The following is a 20,668-nucleotide window of genomic DNA, read 5'->3' on the forward strand; positions in this document are numbered from 1 at the left end:
CCTCTGTCCATAACAGGAGTATACATAATGAGCTGTACATTTGGAGCAAATAATTTGAAAATTGAGGTACAGACCAACAACAGTTTTCTAAGATCAACACAATCTGTCTAGATAAATTTAATAATGCATTCAGGAATACAATGACAAGCCACAACATTAATATACTTCAGTGGGGTGTTTTAAACCATACTGGAGGTGGAACTGAAAAGGTTTAAAGCGTCTGTTGGATGAGTGTGCATTTTCAAAAAGAATATGGTATTGTGTCAAAAAAAAATAACACATGATGCCACAACTAAAAAGCTGGATAATGAAACTGGTTACTTATTGCATGTGAAAATTTTGTTGCAAAAACCAGAGCTATTATTAGGAACGGTCGATAGAATTTATGCAATATGGATCAGAGTAGTGGGTTCGATTTAGAAATCGAAAGACATCTACTTAACTAACATGGTACACAGCTACACAATAATGTCAATGGTATCTGCAGATACACTCGCTGTCACCTTCATTTGTAGATTCAAAAGAGCTGATCAGGGAGTTTGGGTAGCAAGTCAAAACAGTTTGTTTCACACAGAAAGCTATGCAGCAGTCACCCATCTTCTGGAAATGCCAGACAGGAACATTTCCAGATGCAGTGACAGGTTGTATTTTCTAAAATCATAAAGGATGACAGCAGAAAAGTTTTTATCATTGAATTACATGAAACCAGTCTTCACACTGGAGAACAACATTGTGATTATGACAAAAACAACAAAACATAGCATTATAAAGTGTTTAATGTTTGTAAGTCTCCTAGATAAAAATATGTTGTGAATTGTAATGATTAATGAAGCAGTAGTTTCTGACCACTGATGCCATTCTGTAAACGTAAACGTTAAAATACATTTACAACAGAAGGAAAAATGGAGAGAAGGGACTGTTTCTCATTTTCATACCTTCAGGAATCCCAAAGTGGTTGAAGGTAATACACTGCTGAAAGAAAATTAAATAATTCATTGTTCTATTGAAAATTCATTAATAATAAACACAGTCTGTAGTACTAATGCTTCTCAAGTCAAGTGTTCATTTATGAAAATTTTAGAAAACTGCTGAACTGCTTATGTACTAACTTGTGGCTGCAAATGTGGAAACAGCAGCAATATCTGTTGCATTATTCTTTCAGAATTCTGTAAAGCAATGGTGGACTACCCTCAAAGGGTTTTCTGATGTTATTTTAAACAAAAAATTGTAACCTTGCCTAAATTGCTGTGGGTTGCTGCTGCTTTGTGATATTTGTAATCATAATAACAAGACACACATTAAAAAACAGAAAACTATTCTTTTTAGAAATTTTCAATTTTCATTTTGTGATTTCAGCTACACTGTGAAGTTTATTGAAAGAAATTTATTTTCAACTCAGAGTGAGGCTTTTGCTTGAATGTACTGATGTAAGTGTAAAGTGTTATACCATGAAGCACCAGTTTCTTATTTAACAAAATATGTGGAGGTGTTCATTCTGTAATGGTTGTTAAATGATTAAGCTTTCACTCCATTCGGAACTGATGTCTGTCACCGATATCAGCTCATGAAAATTGCTGGGTGCAGCCTGGTACGAAAGAATACACTTTCCCATCACATTCCAGTCATGCTATATGGGTGAAAAAATGGGGGGTAGGGCAGGTCAGTTGAGAATCCGTACATTCTCTAAGATAATTTTGGTGTGATGTACAATGGGGAATTGTACATTATCATGCTGGAATATGCCATTTAGAACTAATAAAGGAAATGACAACGGTAGTTATCATTCTTGCCACATACTCGCAAGGATTCAGCCTCCCTTCAGCAATACAGAAATCAGTTTTGTTTTCATATCCAGTAGCTAACCATACCACAATTTCAGGAAATGCATAGCTGTTGAGTCTCCAAAACTGTTGCATCTGGTGACATTCCACCTGGTCATCTACATAAACATAGGAAACAAAAGTGAGACTTGTCTTGAAATGCCACAGAATGCCATTTGATTTCCAAGTTGATTCTGGCTTTACATACCATAAGAGTCTGTTGTGATATGGTGCACAGAAACTCGAGACCTCACCCAGCTTCCAGTTACCTGTTCCCCACAATTAATAGTGACACTCTACCTGCAACCTCTGGCTGGATTTCAGCTGTTGTTAGTCAACCATTTGTCAGAGCCAGTCAAACAGTCCTATGACCTTTTCATGGTGTAGTCATTCTGGACGATCCCATGCTGACTCTTTCTGCCACCCTGTTGTTTTGAGTCAATCATGTCACCACTCATTCTGCAGTTGTTGTGCTACAGCGAACTGTCGCTGTGATCTGTTGATGTGACGCTCCCATGTCCTTCATGCCAATGATTCAACCTTTCTCTGAGTCTGAAAGATGGCGATAAGCTGCCATTATGAGCATGTGATGTTGCGATCTCCACCTGAAAAGTTCCAGTAACATTAGGCACACGAGCAGCCATAATGTACTCGATCCATTCTTTACCTGCAGTAATAACTTTTTTCTGCACTGAAAATAAACTGGGATAAAGATGAGAGTTAAATGTACGTGTCTTAAAGGCATGTAAATCCTCAAGTATCAGTTTGGTAGCATTTGCTCAAGGTGTTCCTGGTGTAACAGATTCTGTTTCATTCAGTGTAAGTGACTTTAATATATTGATAGTGTAGTTGCTTATTGCATTGGATACTAAGTAACTGCTGATTGGCAGATGGCTTGTGAGTGTGGCACTTGTGGCAGGAGGAGGAGACGTTAGACATACTGAGCGCGCGGGACCTAATGGAGGTCAGCGATCCGAGCGACAGCGATTCGACGTTGCTTGCCAGTGAGCGCAACAGCCACGCGATGACGGCTGCGGAAACAGCTGAACATCGCATTGTCATCCAAGTGCAAGGTCCACCTCGCACGAATGCCGTAATGGATGGCACGCCAGCCACTACTCCAGAGTTCTCAGGCTATCAGGTTAGTGCCTATAGCATTGTTTGCCTGTTGATTGCCATCACATCAGAGTAAAAAATTAAGGCTTATAGATTTTGATACAGTGCTTTAGGTTTTGTCGAGTTTTATAACTGTGATATGTTGTTTGTATGTATCTTAACATTACAGTTGTTTATTGTTTTGGAGATAAATCATGTTTTTTACCATATTAATTCAGGCTAACAGAATAATTTGAAATATAATTAACTTTCACATACACTCTGAATAGAGTAAAAAATTTAATTATCAGTGAATAAATATGTTTTATTTCTTTATTATTATTATTATTATTAGCTTGAGAAAATTCTAAAATGTCCGCTAATTCATATTTGTTACTTCTCCCCAGTGTTCGTTGCTTTTTACTTCATCTGTAAATAAGTGGGTAACTGTCCTTCCAGTCTTCCTGAAAGTATAGTAATGTATTATGCAAAATTTTATTTGTTAGATGCCACTGTGTTACAAATTTGTTCCAACACTGTTTCCTGCACTTTGGAACACCTAAACAGCTTCTGTTACCACAAAATTAGAACAACAAGATTTTTTTAAAACTTACTGAGACCTAAAGCAATTTTTAGACCTCAAGAATTTGGATCTTCTTGTTCATTGCTTTTGTGCAAGCTAGTGGAGGGTTTCTACCATCCAATATTTTTGAATGTAGGCTCTTGTTGCAAAGCATTTATGCCAGTCTCATTTTATGTGTGTATTATAAACCCTTTTTTTTTTTTTTTTTGCCACCTTCATGTATTTTTTGTCTTCTGTGGCTGTTTTTATGAGTTGCCAGACTTGCTCAGTACTGTTTTCTTATTGTGTTTATTAACATAAGAAGGAAGCCTTTTTTTGATCTTCTGCAGTACTCAAAAATTGATTTTTGGATGCTTAGACCATCATAAAGTGACAACTGTATGTTGAAATCACAGTTAAATTACATTCACTTACAGAGTTGTTAGTGATACAGGTACAGGTATCATATGGAGGGAACCGTTACATTTAAAAATTAATAATAACAGTTGATTTTAGTACTGTAATCTGGTTCTCTTGCACATGGCTAGCCAAAACCTAATTGAACAGAAGAATGGAAGCAGTTTAGAAAGTTAATGTATTTGTTCACCTAAAATGAAGCCAGCTCTCAGTGTTGTGTGTTTATTGATTTCAAATAATTCCAATAGTGTCATCTTCCTGCTTTTCTTAACAATATGTAGAACATTATAATGTCCATCATACAAATAATTTTCTACTAAAACATGTTTTGCAAAGGTTAAATCCATCTCTTTGGCCCCCTGATTCTCTCATATACCGACAATCAAATTCATTAGTTAATAACAATAAGAATTAGGATAAAATGCTACTCATTATGTAGAAGTGACATTGAGTTGCAGATACACACATTTAAAAGTAGGCTGTTGGTTATGAAGCCATCAGACAGAGTCCTTTTGTCAGATATAGAAATGACACACACACACACACACACACACACACACACACACACACACACACACAAAATTTTTCTCACTCTTTGGGCTTTGTGGCATGACTTTGATGAGTAGCGATGCTGCTTGCAGTGGGTAGTGGGGATATAGAATTGGCCATGTGTGTCTGAGTTTGTTGGCATAACTGTGTGTGTGTGTGCGTGCATGCACCGACATCCAAGAAGAGGCATTGTCCTTCAGATTAATAACATCCAATATGTATGCTGCTCAATCCCTGTAATACAGTAGCAGTCTGTCCTAATTCATATTGTTAGTACATCTGAATTTTACATTGTGTATATTCTTCTGTTAACAGTTTTATGCTAGAAGTGTGTTAATGTGGTAGTAAGAATTTTCTACCAGTAACTTGACTGTGGTACAACTTGGGCCAGTTGTTTAGATAGTTACAGGACAGCTTCAGTTTAAAAGCTGCTTAGTGAGCATTGCAATACTTATAATTTTTAACTTCTTAAGAAAACTGGCAAGTTGATTGTACTGTATGCATTGCATTTGTGTGTGAATTCTGCAGATGAAATATAAATAAATAATCTTGTTTCAAACATGAGAGAGACTGCTGCCTCTATTGTTTGTATAAAAATAAAATAATACAGCAAAGACCTTTCCTTTACAGATTTGCAATATGCAGGGCAATGTGAGTGTGTATATGATTATTATATTTATGTAAGATTTTGCATCTAGACAGCCTTTTTGTTTTCTTAGTGCCTTAATGTTTTAAGGTAGAGTGTGATGCCCTTGTTTGATTGTTTGGTGTGCATTTGTGTCCATGGCCTGTAAACTGATTGAAGCATCATTTTTCCCTGTTCTTCCACTCCACTTCCTGAGGTATGATTGATTTCTTACAAAGAGAACATTGTGTGACTTCTAGTGAAGCTTAGGGAAGCTAGATTTGTAGTTGCCCGATGCTTCAGTGTTAATTTTGTAGCATGGCTACATGTATTTTGGAAATTCAAGCCGCTTCGCAAGTGAGGAATTTGGTATAAGTGAACAACTTCTATCTCTTTATAATCATGGTACATGTAGATATGGACGTAGAACAGTAAAAGGGTGGGAAAAGGGGAATTTGGTTTGAGAAGAGGTATAATTAAGGAAGTAAAGTGGTTAATAATATACTTAAATTAATGTTTATGTAAAAAGTTTGATCAACAAACTTTTATGTAATAAGTTTGATCAACAGTTTGTTACGATAATTTTGACATATACATGGCTGTGTAATGTCATGCATTGCATTTTTTCCCTATGTCCTGAGTAATATCACAGATAACTGGACAATCTACAAAGTACAATAGTATTCATGTTGTTGTAGGCAGTTATACCGGGGAAATTATGTTTAAACGAATCACCTAGGTCTGTATGTAGTCAATAAAATGACACAATATAAAATCAATCTTTGTTCAGAAAAATGTGAATTTGGGTCTCCTCGATCATCCTCATTGACATTTCTTAAGGCAGTTCTAAATAATCATTGACAATTGTTGGTGTCTTTGCTTGCATAAGACTACTTTTGGTGCCTTCTCCCGGTGAAAATACAATCCACTGCTGCTGCTGCTGCTGCTGCTGCTGCTGATGATGATGATGATGTACATTTTTGACCAGTTAAATTGTATTACAGACCAAAGCTGGAACCCAGACGTAAGCTTTAGAGGACACTATTGAGCTATCTGAGCATATTTCACTGTAGGAACAGTGCTCCCTTGCCACCTTGGGAGTAAGGATATAATGGAATTTTAACACAAATGTTCCTTGTTCTTTTTTTAAAGAGTAATGCACCTGAGGCCATAGTGAAGTTGAGTTCTTTACTATACCTTCCTTCCTGTGGAGTATTCAGAGCGAATCTGAACTACACTGACGAAATTTCAGAAGTTGCTAAGGGATATTTTAAGGATTCGACGGTGACTAGTTACAGAGTAATTGCATTTCAATTGATTTCTTACCTCCATGTATCTTTATATGTTTATTGCATTGAAAATATTTGCACAACAGTGCAGATGTTGATGGTATGTGCTGTGTGTCTTGTTTGGAAACAAACTTGTTCCATTCAGTCACAGTTTGTGCTGTTTACGGCAGTAATGCTCACTTTATTTTTCACCCTTAAGCTTCCATTCAGTACTGCTCTATTGTGTCCAGGGTACGTTTTTTCTGGCAGTATTACTTGTTTTGTGTTGTGCAATTTGGTGATTGCAGAGAACAGGCTTTTTTATTATTGTAAAGATGTTTTCACAGAAACAAAAGTAATTGTGGTGACCAACTGAATAAGACATTATTGTGTTATTAGTCCCTAAGCAACCACTGGAGATAAAAGCTCCCTTACACCAAAACACCCAGAAAGCATCCCTGACTCACCTTCTAAATTTCGTCAATTGAGTTTCATTTCTATAACTACGCCTACTTCTGCATTTATGTATGTACTCCACAAGCCAGTATATGGTGCTAGGCAGAGGGTACTTCATATGATTTTTGGTGAATCCTTTTCTTCTTCCACTTGCAAATGGAATGAGTGAAAAACAACTGTCCATATGATTCCGTATGAGTCCTGATGTCTCTGACTGTGCCTTCACAGTCCTTACGCGAAATCTGCTTTGGCAACAGTAGAATCGTGCAGTAGAATTCGCAGCTGCGAATGCAGGTTCTCTACATTTTCTCAACAGTATTTCATGAAAAATGCATTGTCTTTCTTTTGGGAATTCCTAATTAAGTTCATAAAGCATCTCCATAATTGTCAAATGTTGATCAAACCTGCCTGTAACAAATATTGCAGCATACTTGTGACTTGCTTCAATGTCTTCCTTCAATATGAGCTGGTGGTGAGGCTCCCAAACACTTACGCAGTGCTCATGAATGGTTCGCACTAGTGTTTCATGTGCAACATCCTTTATAGATGAGCTTCACTTTCATAGTTCACTTTTCAAAGTTGGCCATTCGCCGTTCCTACTACAGCGCACGTTCCTTTTCATATTGTTTTGCAGTGTGTTGTCTAGACATTCAATCACAAACTGTGTCAAGTAGCACACCACTAATACTGTATTTGAACGGCTGAGGATTGGTTTCCCTTCTCATCTGGATTAACATACATTTTTGTACATTTAGAACAAGCCATTCATCGTACCAAATAGAAATTCTGCTAAGTCAACATGTATCCTCCTACAGTCCCTTAGTGGTGACACTTTCCCTTACACTACAGTGTCATCAACAGACAGTTGCAGATTTCTTTTCACCCCAGCTGTCTGTTCGTTTATGTATGTATAGAACAAGAGTGGTTTTGTCACTTTCCTGGAGCACTCCTGACAATACCCTTGTTTCTGATGAACATTTGCCATCCAGGATAATCTACTGATAAGGAATCGCCACGATTGTGAGGTCACAAAAGGTCAGTGACGATCACGGCATTCGATGCCCAATGATGGACACAGTGTGTAGTCAAACAGCTTAGTCAATGAGCGTGTCACAACAGTGCTACAGTGCTAATACAAAGCAGAACAATGGCAACAATAAACAAAGCAATCGTTGCATTATGAGTACAACAACAGTTGCAGTTGACATTTCGTCAGAAACAAAACTGAGGAATTTCGCAGAGTGAGAAGGAAGTGGCTGATGAAATATTAGCATTTCTGCAAATTCAGTAAGTGGAATTTGTGGTGTCATGTACGCTCGACTGTGCAAACAATGTACACGAGGAGTACAGTGCTGACGATATGTAATTAACAAGTTAATGTGATATTGAAACAGGTGTAGATCCATGAAGATCATCATCCTTGTTGGACAGGGTGCCTGCCACAAATCCCGTCTCCGGTGAAATGTAGATTATTGTACAAGTAGCAGGTATTAAACATAATTACATACATGGAAGATCATCTGCAGCTTAGTAAAAACCAATTATGAACAGATTTTGAATAAGTTTTCAGCAATATGACTGTGTACTGCATAAGAAAAATTATAGGTATTCAAGGGAGGACAAGACTCACTTGTTACAGAAACTGGTGTTCGCATGTTTCAAGGATGCTCGATATAGTTTGCAGGATGTGCATGCTAATGACCTATTACATTATGCACATCAAATTGCGCGCGATGTACATTACAGTGATTTCAATGGAAGCAGCGGATGGTTGCAGAACTTCAAATAGTGCTACAGAAATGGAACACCCAAGATGACGAAGTGCTACAGAGTTGGAACACATAAGATAACGAAATTTCAAACAAAGATTCAACTTGACAATGCACAGTAAACTGTGGAACCACCCTGAAAATTTGTAGATGAGATAAACAAACTTACCCAACGTTAATTAAGGTATTTCTTGTCAACTCCAACCAGTTGGAATATTAATGGAATGCTTGAAATTAGAGGTACCAGGAGAGTTGTTTCTAGATGAACCAACATTGGTGCCTTAACACATTTGTATACAATTACGGTGACTGTTAATCTTCATAGTAAATTGACTGGAAAAATATTTATTGTGCTGAAAGAAGTTGGGGGTGCTGTATGTGATCTTGCAAAGGTAGTAGGGAATACTTACATTACAGCAAGCAAGAGTGGGGAAAATGGTCATAAGAGAAATACAACTATGGTATGAACACTGCGTTTGGCCAATAGCTGATCATAATAACTTGCTTTTTCTTGATTTTTGGTCTGCATATAAAAATCATACTTCTTCAGAGCAAACTATCCATCCTGAAAAGTACGTGACATTGCAGTTCATACCACCTGAAACCACAAGACAAATTCAGCCTGTGGATGGTTTTTTTCTGTGCTTATAAAACTTATTATATCATTATCTGCAGCTAAGCCTTAAAGGAGTGTCAGTTTCACGATAAGCCCCATAACAGACAGTATTGCGTGTGGTTGCATGCCATCACATTCCATCAGTTCTCGTCACCTATTACTCCAATATGATTCTGTTTGCATTCTCTAAGAGTGGATGCACAGCTGAATACCCTGTATGATTTATAACTTGTACTAGGGAATTCGCCTTCAGTCATGGTGTGAACATTGGTGATCACTGTGGCATCCCACTTTTCATTAGATGCTCATGGTGCAAGTTAGTGGTTTGTTTTGAACATTTCGTGACTATCAGTGGTGTCTGTCTGTGATGTGTAATACATACATCACATAGAAGGTTGATCTCTGCACCTGTGGACACCCATTTTCCATCACCCTCGTGATACACACAGTGAGTGGTTAGCAGCTAATATTTTTCCTGTCATAATTGTTAACACAACACTTTCAAATGAGCCTAAGAAGTTTTTGAGTCACTCGCATGTGTGGGGACCTATTATAGCCACAGGTCGTTGTTAACAGTCTGCAGTGGGGAATTGTGTCAAATATGGAATCTCTGTCTACCCTTCATCCATGGCTTACAGGGTATCATATGAGAAATATGCAAGCCGAGTTTCGTATTAGTGTTGCTGTCTAAATCCATGCTGATTTGTAGACAAAAGCTTTGTGTCTCTGAGAAATTTATTGTTTTCAATCTTGGTCTGTAGTTTCCCACTTCTGTACTCTTTCCTTCTTAAATACAGGAGTCACCTGCACTGTTTTCCATCTGCTTCGGACATGGCACTGGGAAAGAGAGGTTGAGAGATTCACGCTAAATACAAGTTAATTAATGGGCCAATGCTGTAGAGTACTCTCTTCAAAACCGAATTCGGAGTATCGCTGGACCTGGCGACTTATTTATCTTCACCCTGTAGGTACCAAGTAGTGGGAAATTGAAACCTTGGTGCAGTGTTAAAACATGTACTCAGATAGGGCACTTAGTTGCCTAATATTATGGAAACTTATTGTGTGGTTCTTCTTTTGCAAAATATTCTGTACCTGTATCAGAATAACAAAGTGATGGCTGCTATTTGTTTAAAGGAAGTTACCATAGCAACACACAATCAGGAAATGACCTCTGTCAGCCCTTCTGCTCAGTGTTGTTGTATTACTCTGCTACTTCAAGCACTAGTTACCTCAGTCAGTTGCAGATTATGTGATTTGTATTGTTTTCCTTTGTCATGTGGTCATTTCATGCCAACATATGTCTAAAACTAGTTGTGATAATGTGCAGGAAATTTAGTAGTATATTATGGTCCAGCTAATGAGGATAATGTACAAACTTCCCCCTCACCAATCTGATTCATATTGACAGGGTGTGTAGAGCACATGACCTTGACATACTTATTAACAGAAACACACAACTCTCAACTATTTTTGAAAAGACAATGTGAAAATTTTAGGCATGGTTACACAATTTGTATTATTGCTGGTATTCGGGGAGTCTGGAGCTGAAAGAAGAGGGGCTCAGCTTCATAAATGTGAGTTGTCTGGGTCAAATCTCACTGCTGGTATTTTTTTTTTTTCATTCCTACATAATTGGACAACAGGTTTATTATGACTGTGCAGATAATCAATACCTAATGAATCATTAATTATTTTCATAATATTGACCCTGCAAAATCAAATTTTTCTGTAAAATTTTGAAAGTAGTTTCCCATTATAACCATATTCCTGCAGGTAAGTTCCAACTCACTATGAGCCCATTTTTCCAGTGTCTGTGCAGGTACGTTTTGACCCACAATGAGCCCATTTTCCTGGTATAGGGCCAGGCACACTATGGCTTATCAAATGAATCCATTTTCCTGGTATTCCTGTACATAGTTGTGAGCTATCAGAAACAGCCGCATATGCCCCCATGATGTTTGGCTGATGAAGGGAGAAAAGGAACAGCATTCACAAACCTGGAAAATACTTCATTCATATTTAAGCCCCGAGATAGGTACTAGCCAGTGCTCCAAGATATCTGATTTTATGAGTAAATCTAGTGGTGAGGCTGGTACTTCAGCAGCAAGAGAAAGTGAACCTGATTCTGAAGCCAAATTTCTTTACAGTGAAATTTTAAAAAATGTTATTAAAAACAGCACTCGTATATAGTACAGCTCTTTCTCCAAAACAATGTCATCACTTTGAATCCTTCCCCGCTAACAACACAAGAACACTTGGATACTGAGGAAGAAATATTTCACTACATTTCATAAATGCTAGTGGAGAATCCAATCATGTTACGAGGTGAACCAATTGCCCACGAATAAATCAGTGGAGGATGTCTGCCTGATGAAACCAAACAACTCGCTTCATCTTCGTCAGACTATTATGAACCTGAGGAGAAGTAAGGAAAAGAGTTACTGAGTATGTTCTGCTGGATTACAGGGTTAGGGTCATCAATCTAATGAGAGAGCATCCAGGAACGAGTTTGGCTCTCATCACAGAAGGAGTGTGTCATACCTCCAAAGCATAAAATTTGATAACATGAAAGGAATGAATCAAACAAGTTGGAATAAAGCACTGTGACTGTTTCATAGAAGCTCAAGAATATAAATCAGCAAGTGCCGACAAGAAAATTGCAGCAGTGAGCTTTTGTTACTGCTGCCCAGTTTCCTGTTTTGCATTTTCAAACTTCTGATTAATTGGCCATGATGTTCTTCAAATGAAGACATTGAATTCCTCAAAGAAAAATCACCAACATGTCTCAGTGAGTGAAAGTGCCTCACTGCATAATTCCAGCAAATTTCCAAAGCAAGAATTGAGACTGCATATCAAAATATGAGAAGAATGTTGTTTTAACACTGATCAAACAGGTATCACAGAGAAAAGAACCCATTCACTCATGTCAATTGAAATACAGTTTCTACAGACTACACAATACTAATTTCTGAACCATATTTGTTCTAGGGTGCCAATATCAGTCAATGTATGACTGAACTCTCTCCAAACAAGGAATGAAGGTGGTTCTCGTGCAGCAAAAGGATATGCTTAATGTGACACATTTGTACAGTGCATAGTATAGTGTCACCTTATCTGGAAAATTACTACCAATGGTCTCCGTTTGCTTGCAACAGATCCCTGGCTCATTTGGACCAATGGTAAAAAATCAGTTGATGAGTAAGCATGCGAATACATAAATGTTACCAAAACATCTTCGAAGTCCAACAAACTCACAACAGCACTGTACAAGAATTTTCTAACGAACATCTTGAAGCCATATGTGGAAGAAGAACAATTTATTTAGCACCTTGATTCATCTGGAGGGAAAATGAACTTGGGTCATACATCAGAACTTTTCAGGATGGAAAGGGTTTGCCAACATGCACTATTAAAGTAATTCCTCCAAAATGTACTCTGGTGCAGTCTTCTGACATTTATTTTTACAGGCAGGTAAATCTGTTATTAGAATTATGTGGGAATGAAAATAAAGGAAGTAAAGGAAACAGGAGGAAAAAGAAGAAAAAGGTATATACTTGCAACAAGATTTGATCCAGAGAAACTAATCACTTACACGGCTGCAGACTCTTTAGATGTTAGTTACCACATAAAGTATATAAGTACTCCTAAAAGTTTCAAACTTGACTTTGTCAAAAATGATTGAGAGTTGCATCTTCCCATTTATGTATGTTGAAGTCCTAGTCGCTACCTACACACCCCTGCCAATGTGAATCAAATTGGTGAGGGGGCAGTTTGTATAGTCCCCTTGTAAGCAAGCACAATACTGTGTGTTGGAAGGGGGCATTTGAACCTATTCAGAAGTGAAGTTCACAACTGTTCCTGCCGCAACCTTAGTATGCATGCTGGACAGAATGAACCGTCAACACCACCTTGTTCATGCTCAGCTGTTACTCACTTTTTAACTTGATCTAGTTATAGTGGGAATATTGTTTGTATGTTATTTGTTGGATTTGTCTGCTTATTTTTATCACTATGTCTTTCAGTACGTCTATAGCAGCCCGATGTGCGGAGCTCAGAGATCCATAAATTGGAAACAGTAGACACACTTGCAGCTCACACGACTGCTGTCAATAATAGGGTATCAATAATCAACCATGGGAGTGTATGTTTGGGTTTTGTGTGTGGATGTGTGTACTTTTTGCTAGAAAAAGACCAACAGCTTGAAAGCTAGTATGAATGCTGTTCGCTGTTATGTACCTCTGTGCTCCATCCATCAGTCTGCTGTAGGTTAGTGCTTGACTTTCCCTTATTTTATGTAATGCTCCATCCAGGGATTTCCATTATTGTTGTACTCTGTCAGTATGTCTGTTTTTCTCATAATTCCACTGGCTGCATTGAGGCCATGTGAAAAAAAAAAAAAACATCCCTATCCTGTGCCTCCTTCTGTCTTCAGTTATAGTCATGCAAGCTGGTATGTAAGTTGCAGAACTCTCTTCTGTCCATCAAATCTGTATCTTCTTTTTACCCTTTCAAATCAATGAACCCTGCAACATTCCACTTATAAACTTGGTTGTTGTACAGTGTACAGTACTTATATACACTACTGGCCATTAAAATTGCTACACCAAGAAGAAATGCATGTGATAAATGGGTATTCATTGGACAAATATATTATACTAGAACTGACATGTGATTACATTTTCACGCAATTTGGGTGCACAGATCCTGAGAAATCAGTACCCGGAACAACCACCTCTGGCCCTAATAACGGCCTTGATACGGCTGGGCATTGAGTCAAACAGAGCTTGGACGGTGTGTACAGGTACAACTGCCCGTGCAGCTTCAGCACGATACTACAGTTCATCAAGAGTAGTGACTGGCGTATTGTGACGAGCCAGTTGCTCGGCCACCATTGACCAGACGTTTTCAGTTGGTGAGAGATCTGGAGAATGTGCTGGCCAGGGCAGCAGTCGAACATTTTCGGTATCCAGAAAGGCCCGTACAGGACCTGCAACAAGCGTTCGTGCATTATCCTGCTGAAATGTAGAGTTTCGCAGGGATCGAATGAAGGGTAGAGCCACGGGTCGTAACACATCTGAAATGTAATGTCCACTGTTCAAAGTGCCATCAATGCGAACAAGAGGTGATATGCCAATATGCCGATGACAAATACTTGCTTCCAGAGTGCGTTCACCGCGACGTCACGAAACACGGATGCGACAATCATGATACTGTAAACAGAATCTGGATTCATCCGAAAAAATGACGTTTTGCCAGGTTCGTCGTTGAGTACACCATCGCAGGTGCTCCTGTCTGTGATGCAGCATCAAGGGTAAGCGCAGCCATGGGCTCTGAGCTAGTCGTCCATGCTGCTGCAAACGTTGTCGAACTGTTCGTTCAGATGATTGTTGTCTTGCAAACATCCCCATCTGTTGACTTGGGGATCGAGACATGGGTGCATGATCCGTTACAGCCATGGGGATAAGATGCCTGTCATCTCGACTGCTAGTGAAACAAGGCTGTTACAATCCAGCACGGCATTCCGTATTACCCTCTTGAACCCACCGATTCCATATTCTGCTAACAGTCGTTGGATCTCGACCAACGCGAGCAGCAATGTCGTGATACGATAAACCGCAATTGCGGTAGGCTACAATCTGACCTTTATCAAAGTCGGAAACGTGATGGTACACATTTCTCCTCCTCACACGAGGCATCACAACAGTGTTTCACCAGGCAGTGCCGCTCAACTGCAGTTTGTGTATGAGAAATTGGTTGGAAACTTTCCGCATGTCAGCATGTTGTAGGTGTCGTCACCGGCGCCAACCTTGTGTGAATGCTCTGAAAATCTAATCATTTGCATATCACAGCATCTTGTTCCTGTCAGTTAAATTTCGCATCTGTAGCATGTCATCTTTGTGGTGTAGCTATTTTAATGGCCAGTAGTGTACTTGTTTGTTAGATTAGAGAAGGAACCTGGTTTCCATGTTTATGGATGTTTTGTTGTGCCTTTTGTTGACTAATTTGCTACAATCACGATATTTTGTATGAGGAACACTCTATTTTTCTTCTTTATGTGATTACATTTAGTAAATGTTAGTATCGGTAGACTTAAGTCCGTAACCATTTACACACTGTTTAATATCATATTGCTGCAAATATAAGACCACTTTTCCACAAAACTTGGTCATAAAAAATTAGGTTGCAGCTTATTGGTGTGGACCTACAAATATGGATGTATTTTTGCCTCATAGAAACTTAAGCTCTTGTGCTTGTTTCTTACTCTAAAATGGAATAACAATATTGCTAATGTGTGTATATTAATATTTTTATATGAAATAATAATCATCTTGAGTTGTTTGTATTTAACTTAGGTAGCTGACTATTATCATGCTCACAGTTCCATTACTTTACCTGCTAGAATAGGCACAGTTTTTCTATCACAGTGATGAGTGGTAACGATGGGATGGGAGGGAGGGGGGATCATTAGAAAACTACTGAATTTGGCGTATCGGCATGGCTATTACGCATATTTTAAACTTAGTTACTCATTATGTGAAGGGGGTATATGTAACAGAGAAGCTGGAAAAAGGTGCAGTTTGAGTGAATCTAATGTGCGGCATTGAATCTTATTGGATAAGCAGCTTCAATTGCTGCTTCATGAAGGAAATCCTATAGAGGACCCAAACATTTGAAGGTTCCCAAACTTGAAAGAAGTGTCCTTTCCTTTGTACAAGATAAAAGGAAAAATGGTATACTGATATCAATGCAAATAATCCATTCACAGGCCTTTGGAATTGAGACAACCCCAAATGTATCACAGAATTCTGTGAGAGTATTGATTGGTGCTTCAGGTTTATGTGTAGAAGTGGCACACTTGTGTGATGAAGTTCTTCCCTAGCACAGAGACTGTCAGAAGATATTACTTAGAGACTTGTCAACTTTGAGTCTAATGGTGCGACTAGAGCAGTGTCACTTATATCACTTATACCCTCCACACCAGATTCGCAACACTGATGAGACAACTGTCTTTTGTCAGATGGCAAGCAATATGCCAGTGGACTATAAAGGGCTATAAAGTTCCTCATTTGGAAATGGAAAAACAAAGATTTTCTTTCATATTAGAACTTGATGCAGAAGGAGGAAAAATATACTTTCCCTGTTCTGGAAGTGTAAAAGAGTGCACACAGAAAATTCCTCTAAGCGATAAGTGATTTGTTGCCAAGGAAAAGGCAGGATGACAAAGGATTAGTGATAGACCATTTGAAATCACAGACCTGGTGCTGCGCTCAGTTACAGAGTTACGATAGTTCTGGATATCGTCACAGGTCACCTCACAGTCGAAGTAGAGAATAAAGTTGCAGCGTTGAAGGCAGACATAGTTGTTATGCCACCCTTGAAACCTGCAGATTATTGATGTCATTGTAAATAAACCCTGTAAAGATTTTCTCCAAAAGCAGTATTCAGACTGAAATCGTGGTCTCACTCATATGGAAAGATTATGCGTGAGGAATTCTCTCTTATGAGGCACCCATGTTCAATCTAAAAATGTTCTATTTATGTGGAGCATGTGAAGTATGTCATGTGCTTTTGGAGGAGAGTCGCAAAAATTCTGACAGTGTTGAAATAAATACTGGTAGTGAAGTTAAGAGGTTACTTCAGTATGGACTGTGGTTAGAAGGCTGGTATTTCTGTGTAATTTATGTATATTACATCATAAAAAATGTGATTAAGTGTGACCATATTGTTAACGGTTTTTGTGAGTGGGTAATGTAACATAAATTTCTCTCCACTGGGTTTATCTCTTCTCCACTGCCTTCCTCCCCTCAAAATTAATGGGGTGACTTATATTTCGACCAAAACAGCCAGTCATTTGTGGAGACTACATGTTTTGTTTGATCTAGTTTTCCAGAACATTCCCTTCTACAATTTTTTTTCCTGGTAGCAATATCAATATTTTTACAGTCGTGTGAAAATGGAATAACTGAAGGAAACTGGAAGTAGAATTGAACCAAGTTGTTCTGTAAATTCAGCAGCACAGGAGTTCTGTAATCTTAAATATTGCAAGAAATTGCAGCTACTGTGTTGCCAACGGAAAATCCAGAATCAAATTAAAACAATATGGAAAGGCTAGATTATTACTCACTTCATAGAGGTATCTAGCCTCAGACAGGCACAATGAGATAGAACACTAGAAATATTTGAATCGTTGGACAAAATCCTGTCTCCGAAGTAGAACTCTTACACGTACAACAACTCACACACGCATTGATACTGTCTCCGGGTGATAAAGTTGAATTACTTGCAGCTGGGCTTTAATGCCTGGTGATGGTAACCACGTATGTGTGATTTGTTGTTGTGTGAATATGTGAGAGTGCTACTTCTGAGGAAGGATTTTATCGGACAGCGTTAATATTTTATGAGTCTTTTTGTTGTGGCTGCTTGTGACTCATCTCCTGTTATGTGGAGAATAGCAGTCGGTAGTGTAAATGAGAAATGTTTGTTGCAGCAGATAGAAAAATGGTGGCTAAATGTGTTTAGGCCAAGTGTGTTTAGCAGATATTATTAGCAAAACATTGCAACTAATCCAGTAAACAATGTTTATTTCCTGCCAGTTATAATGAGTAGCAGATCATATAAAATTTCCATTCTCAAATTGTAAAAATATGTGATATGCAGGTCTTTATAAGTGATTTACGTAAGTTCTTGGAATAACTTTCCAGACTGCTGTCTTCTCTGTTCATATAATGTTTTCCTCTTGTATGAGTGGAAAGCTTGCAATCTTTATTATATAAAAAGACTGTGATTTAATCCTCTATCATTATCATGTTTTTGGTGTGCATTTAGTTCTATTGGGGAAATGAAAGGCAATGTGATGAATAACAGGCATTGCCACAAATTTGCTGCAGGCATACTGTGTTTATATCACCTTTTCTCATATCACCATGCGCAAACATGCATTAACATGCGCATGTGTGTGTGTGTGTGTGTGTGTGTGTGTGTGTGTGTGTGTGTGTGGGCACGCGCGTATGTGTGTTAGATTAATTATTTCATTTTCAGAAATTTTTGATAATACCAAAGATTATCTTTTAACGTACTTAACACACTCCTCCTGAGAGCGTTTTATATTACAAATAAATGTTTTTTGTGTCCTGAAGTAGTGTGGACCTGATGCAATAGAAATCTGAAAGTGGAAATGATCAATCGTAGTTCGAACATTACCAGTAACCTGAGCAAATTGGACACATTGACACAACTTACAAAAAGGCATAAAATCTTTAAAAAAAAAGCTGGCACTGCATAGTCGTGGACATGGTCCTCTCTCTCTCTCTCTCTCTCTCTCTCTCTCTCTCTCTCTCTCTCTCTCTCTCTCTCTCTCTCTCTCTCCTCCCTTCCCCCCCTCAGTCTTTCCTGTTGTTGTAATTCCTGTGTCTTCACCTGCAGAAAGAGATTACATAGTGTATAGACTTAAAATAGACTTACAAAAAACCATAAAGTCTTTAAATAGTTGGCACTGCCTAGACTACAATTCTTCGTGCTGTTGTAATTCCTTCATTTACAACTGCAGAAAAAGAATACGTAGTGTATAGAAAGTAAATAGTTTAAGTCTGATACTCCTAATCTTAATCAGGTATTTGTATAGTAGTAGTTTTTATCTCTGTGTAATTTTTTGGTTAGTCTGATTTCTTATTGCTGTGCTGAGTTAAAATTGTAAGGTATAATATTAGTTTAAACTGAGTTTACACTCTTGTATGAGTATCTGTACTTCCATTCAGAATGGTGTTTCTTTGTCAAAAGTATGTTTGCACAGTTTGATTTGCTCTCGGGGTTTTGCAGAAACACTAAAAGCATTATGTGATGTGGGCAAGATGCAATGGAAAATAGGAAGGAGGGGGTTGGACACGAATATACAGAAGCGGGTCCTTGTGTTTGCTTTATTAATATAACTATTGATTGTATCCTAATATTAATCAATAATGTCACAATATAAATCTGTGGGAAAACTGTAATATCTTCAGTGACATTACCTGCACCTTATTGCAGGTATGAAACATAGAGGGCTCTGCAGAAATCATTGTTACTGTTAAAAATCAAGATATGCCGAACTTTCTCATTGTGACAATAATGTGACACATTTCTGGATATCAGTCTGAATTGAGTGTTTCCGTTTTGCACAGTATTTCAGCATGTCATGTAACTGCCTTCCACAGATGTGTGAATGTTCCATAATAAAGTAGTCTCTTGCCCTTTTGATTACAAGGGATACAGGGTGATGTCTTCCTGTTTATTGGTTGCCTTTCATTACTTCTGTATTTCTGAAGGACAAATATGCTTGCTTTGTCACAAATGCTTCCATAGTTTTACGATTTTAGGGACGTAAAGCAGGGAACACAAAATACCTTCAGTGCACTTTTGCTATGTTGTAATCATACTGGATCTTTTATTTTTAATTTTCTATTTTGTTTTACTGCCTAATAATTGTATATTGGTTCATATTTGCTGCATAAGGTACTTACTTCCACATAGAGATTTACTGTTTGGCTAGTTTTTACTGGTAAGGTTAGTTAAGATTTGTAATGTAAGTAATTTCTTCTCGGGAAAAAAGTAAAATGTTAACTACTTACAGGAGCTCAGAGAATCGGAAGATGAACTTACAACTCTGAGTGAAGATGCCACAGCATTAACAGCTGTTACAAACAAGGCTGTATCACCACCACTGTCATCGGAAGATGAAAGTGATATTGAAAGCCTCCATAGCTTTCACTACAGCCCAAAGGCAGTCGATATACCATCTGCAATTCGTCTCGCTAAGAGGTTATACATGTTGGATGGATTCAAAAAATCGGATGTATCTAGACACCTCAGTAAAAAGTGAGTTATGCTTAAGTTTTAATATCCCACTGCTTTAAATTTTATATCTTGAATGAGAGAGAATGAATATGTTACAAAGACAACTTCTGTATTACAGAAGGAACTAGAAAAATTCTTTAACAGATGCACATTTATCTTCATTTTACGCTAAATTATTAGCTTAATTTGCAGTACATTTTCCCAAGTGTAATTATACTAATCACAGTTACACTGTGAACTTATCATCACACTATTTCACAGGTTGTTTTGTGTGTGTGTGTGGGGGGGGGGGGGGGCATTGTAGAATAAAGAATGTGTTCTAAATAGAGTTCAGAAGATCAGCTCATACGTTGCAGGATTTTGTTGTGAATATAAGGGAAGAAAATATTTTCTCAATTGTACAGTAGTATTTTCTGGTAAATTTACATTATCGTTTTAGCCAGCTATGACAGGACTGTTCCACATGGCATGAAATATATATCCGACAGGTGAAATTCCCTTAGACTTAAAAAAAAGTGATATAATAATACCCATTTCATAGAAGGCAGCTGCTAACAGCTGTGAATATTCTCGAAGCATCAGTTTAATAAGTCACGGGTGCAAAATACTGACACAGAAAAAAGGAACAACTGGTAGAAACAGATATCAAGAAAGCATGAAT

At 38.0% G+C, this 20,668-nt stretch overlaps 1 protein-coding gene across 14 annotated transcripts in view; it reads left to right on the top strand.

The window, feature by feature from the left end:
* Positions 1-20,668, top strand: part of LOC126281501 (PH and SEC7 domain-containing protein) — an 814,448-nt gene that overhangs the window by 615,227 nt on the left and 178,553 nt on the right. For 5 of the 14 annotated variants that reach the window (XR_007551283.1, XM_049980516.1, XM_049980525.1 and 2 more), the window contains exons 6-8: positions 2,740-2,961; positions 5,074-5,094; positions 19,784-20,028. Coding sequence is in view for 13 of the 14 variants with exons in the window: in XM_049980516.1 (XP_049836473.1) it covers positions 2,740-2,961; positions 5,074-5,094; positions 19,784-20,028 (488 nt within the window). In the remaining variant the exon portion in view is untranslated. The remainder of the gene's footprint in view (positions 1-2,739; positions 2,962-5,073; positions 5,095-19,783; positions 20,029-20,668) is intronic. The other 9 variants (XM_049980563.1, XM_049980572.1, XM_049980580.1 and 6 more) reach the window with 3 other exon arrangements.

Source organism: Schistocerca gregaria, chromosome 1 (genome assembly GCF_023897955.1).
Source record: "Schistocerca gregaria isolate iqSchGreg1 chromosome 1, iqSchGreg1.2, whole genome shotgun sequence".
Taxonomy (NCBI): domain Eukaryota; kingdom Metazoa; phylum Arthropoda; class Insecta; order Orthoptera; family Acrididae; genus Schistocerca; species Schistocerca gregaria.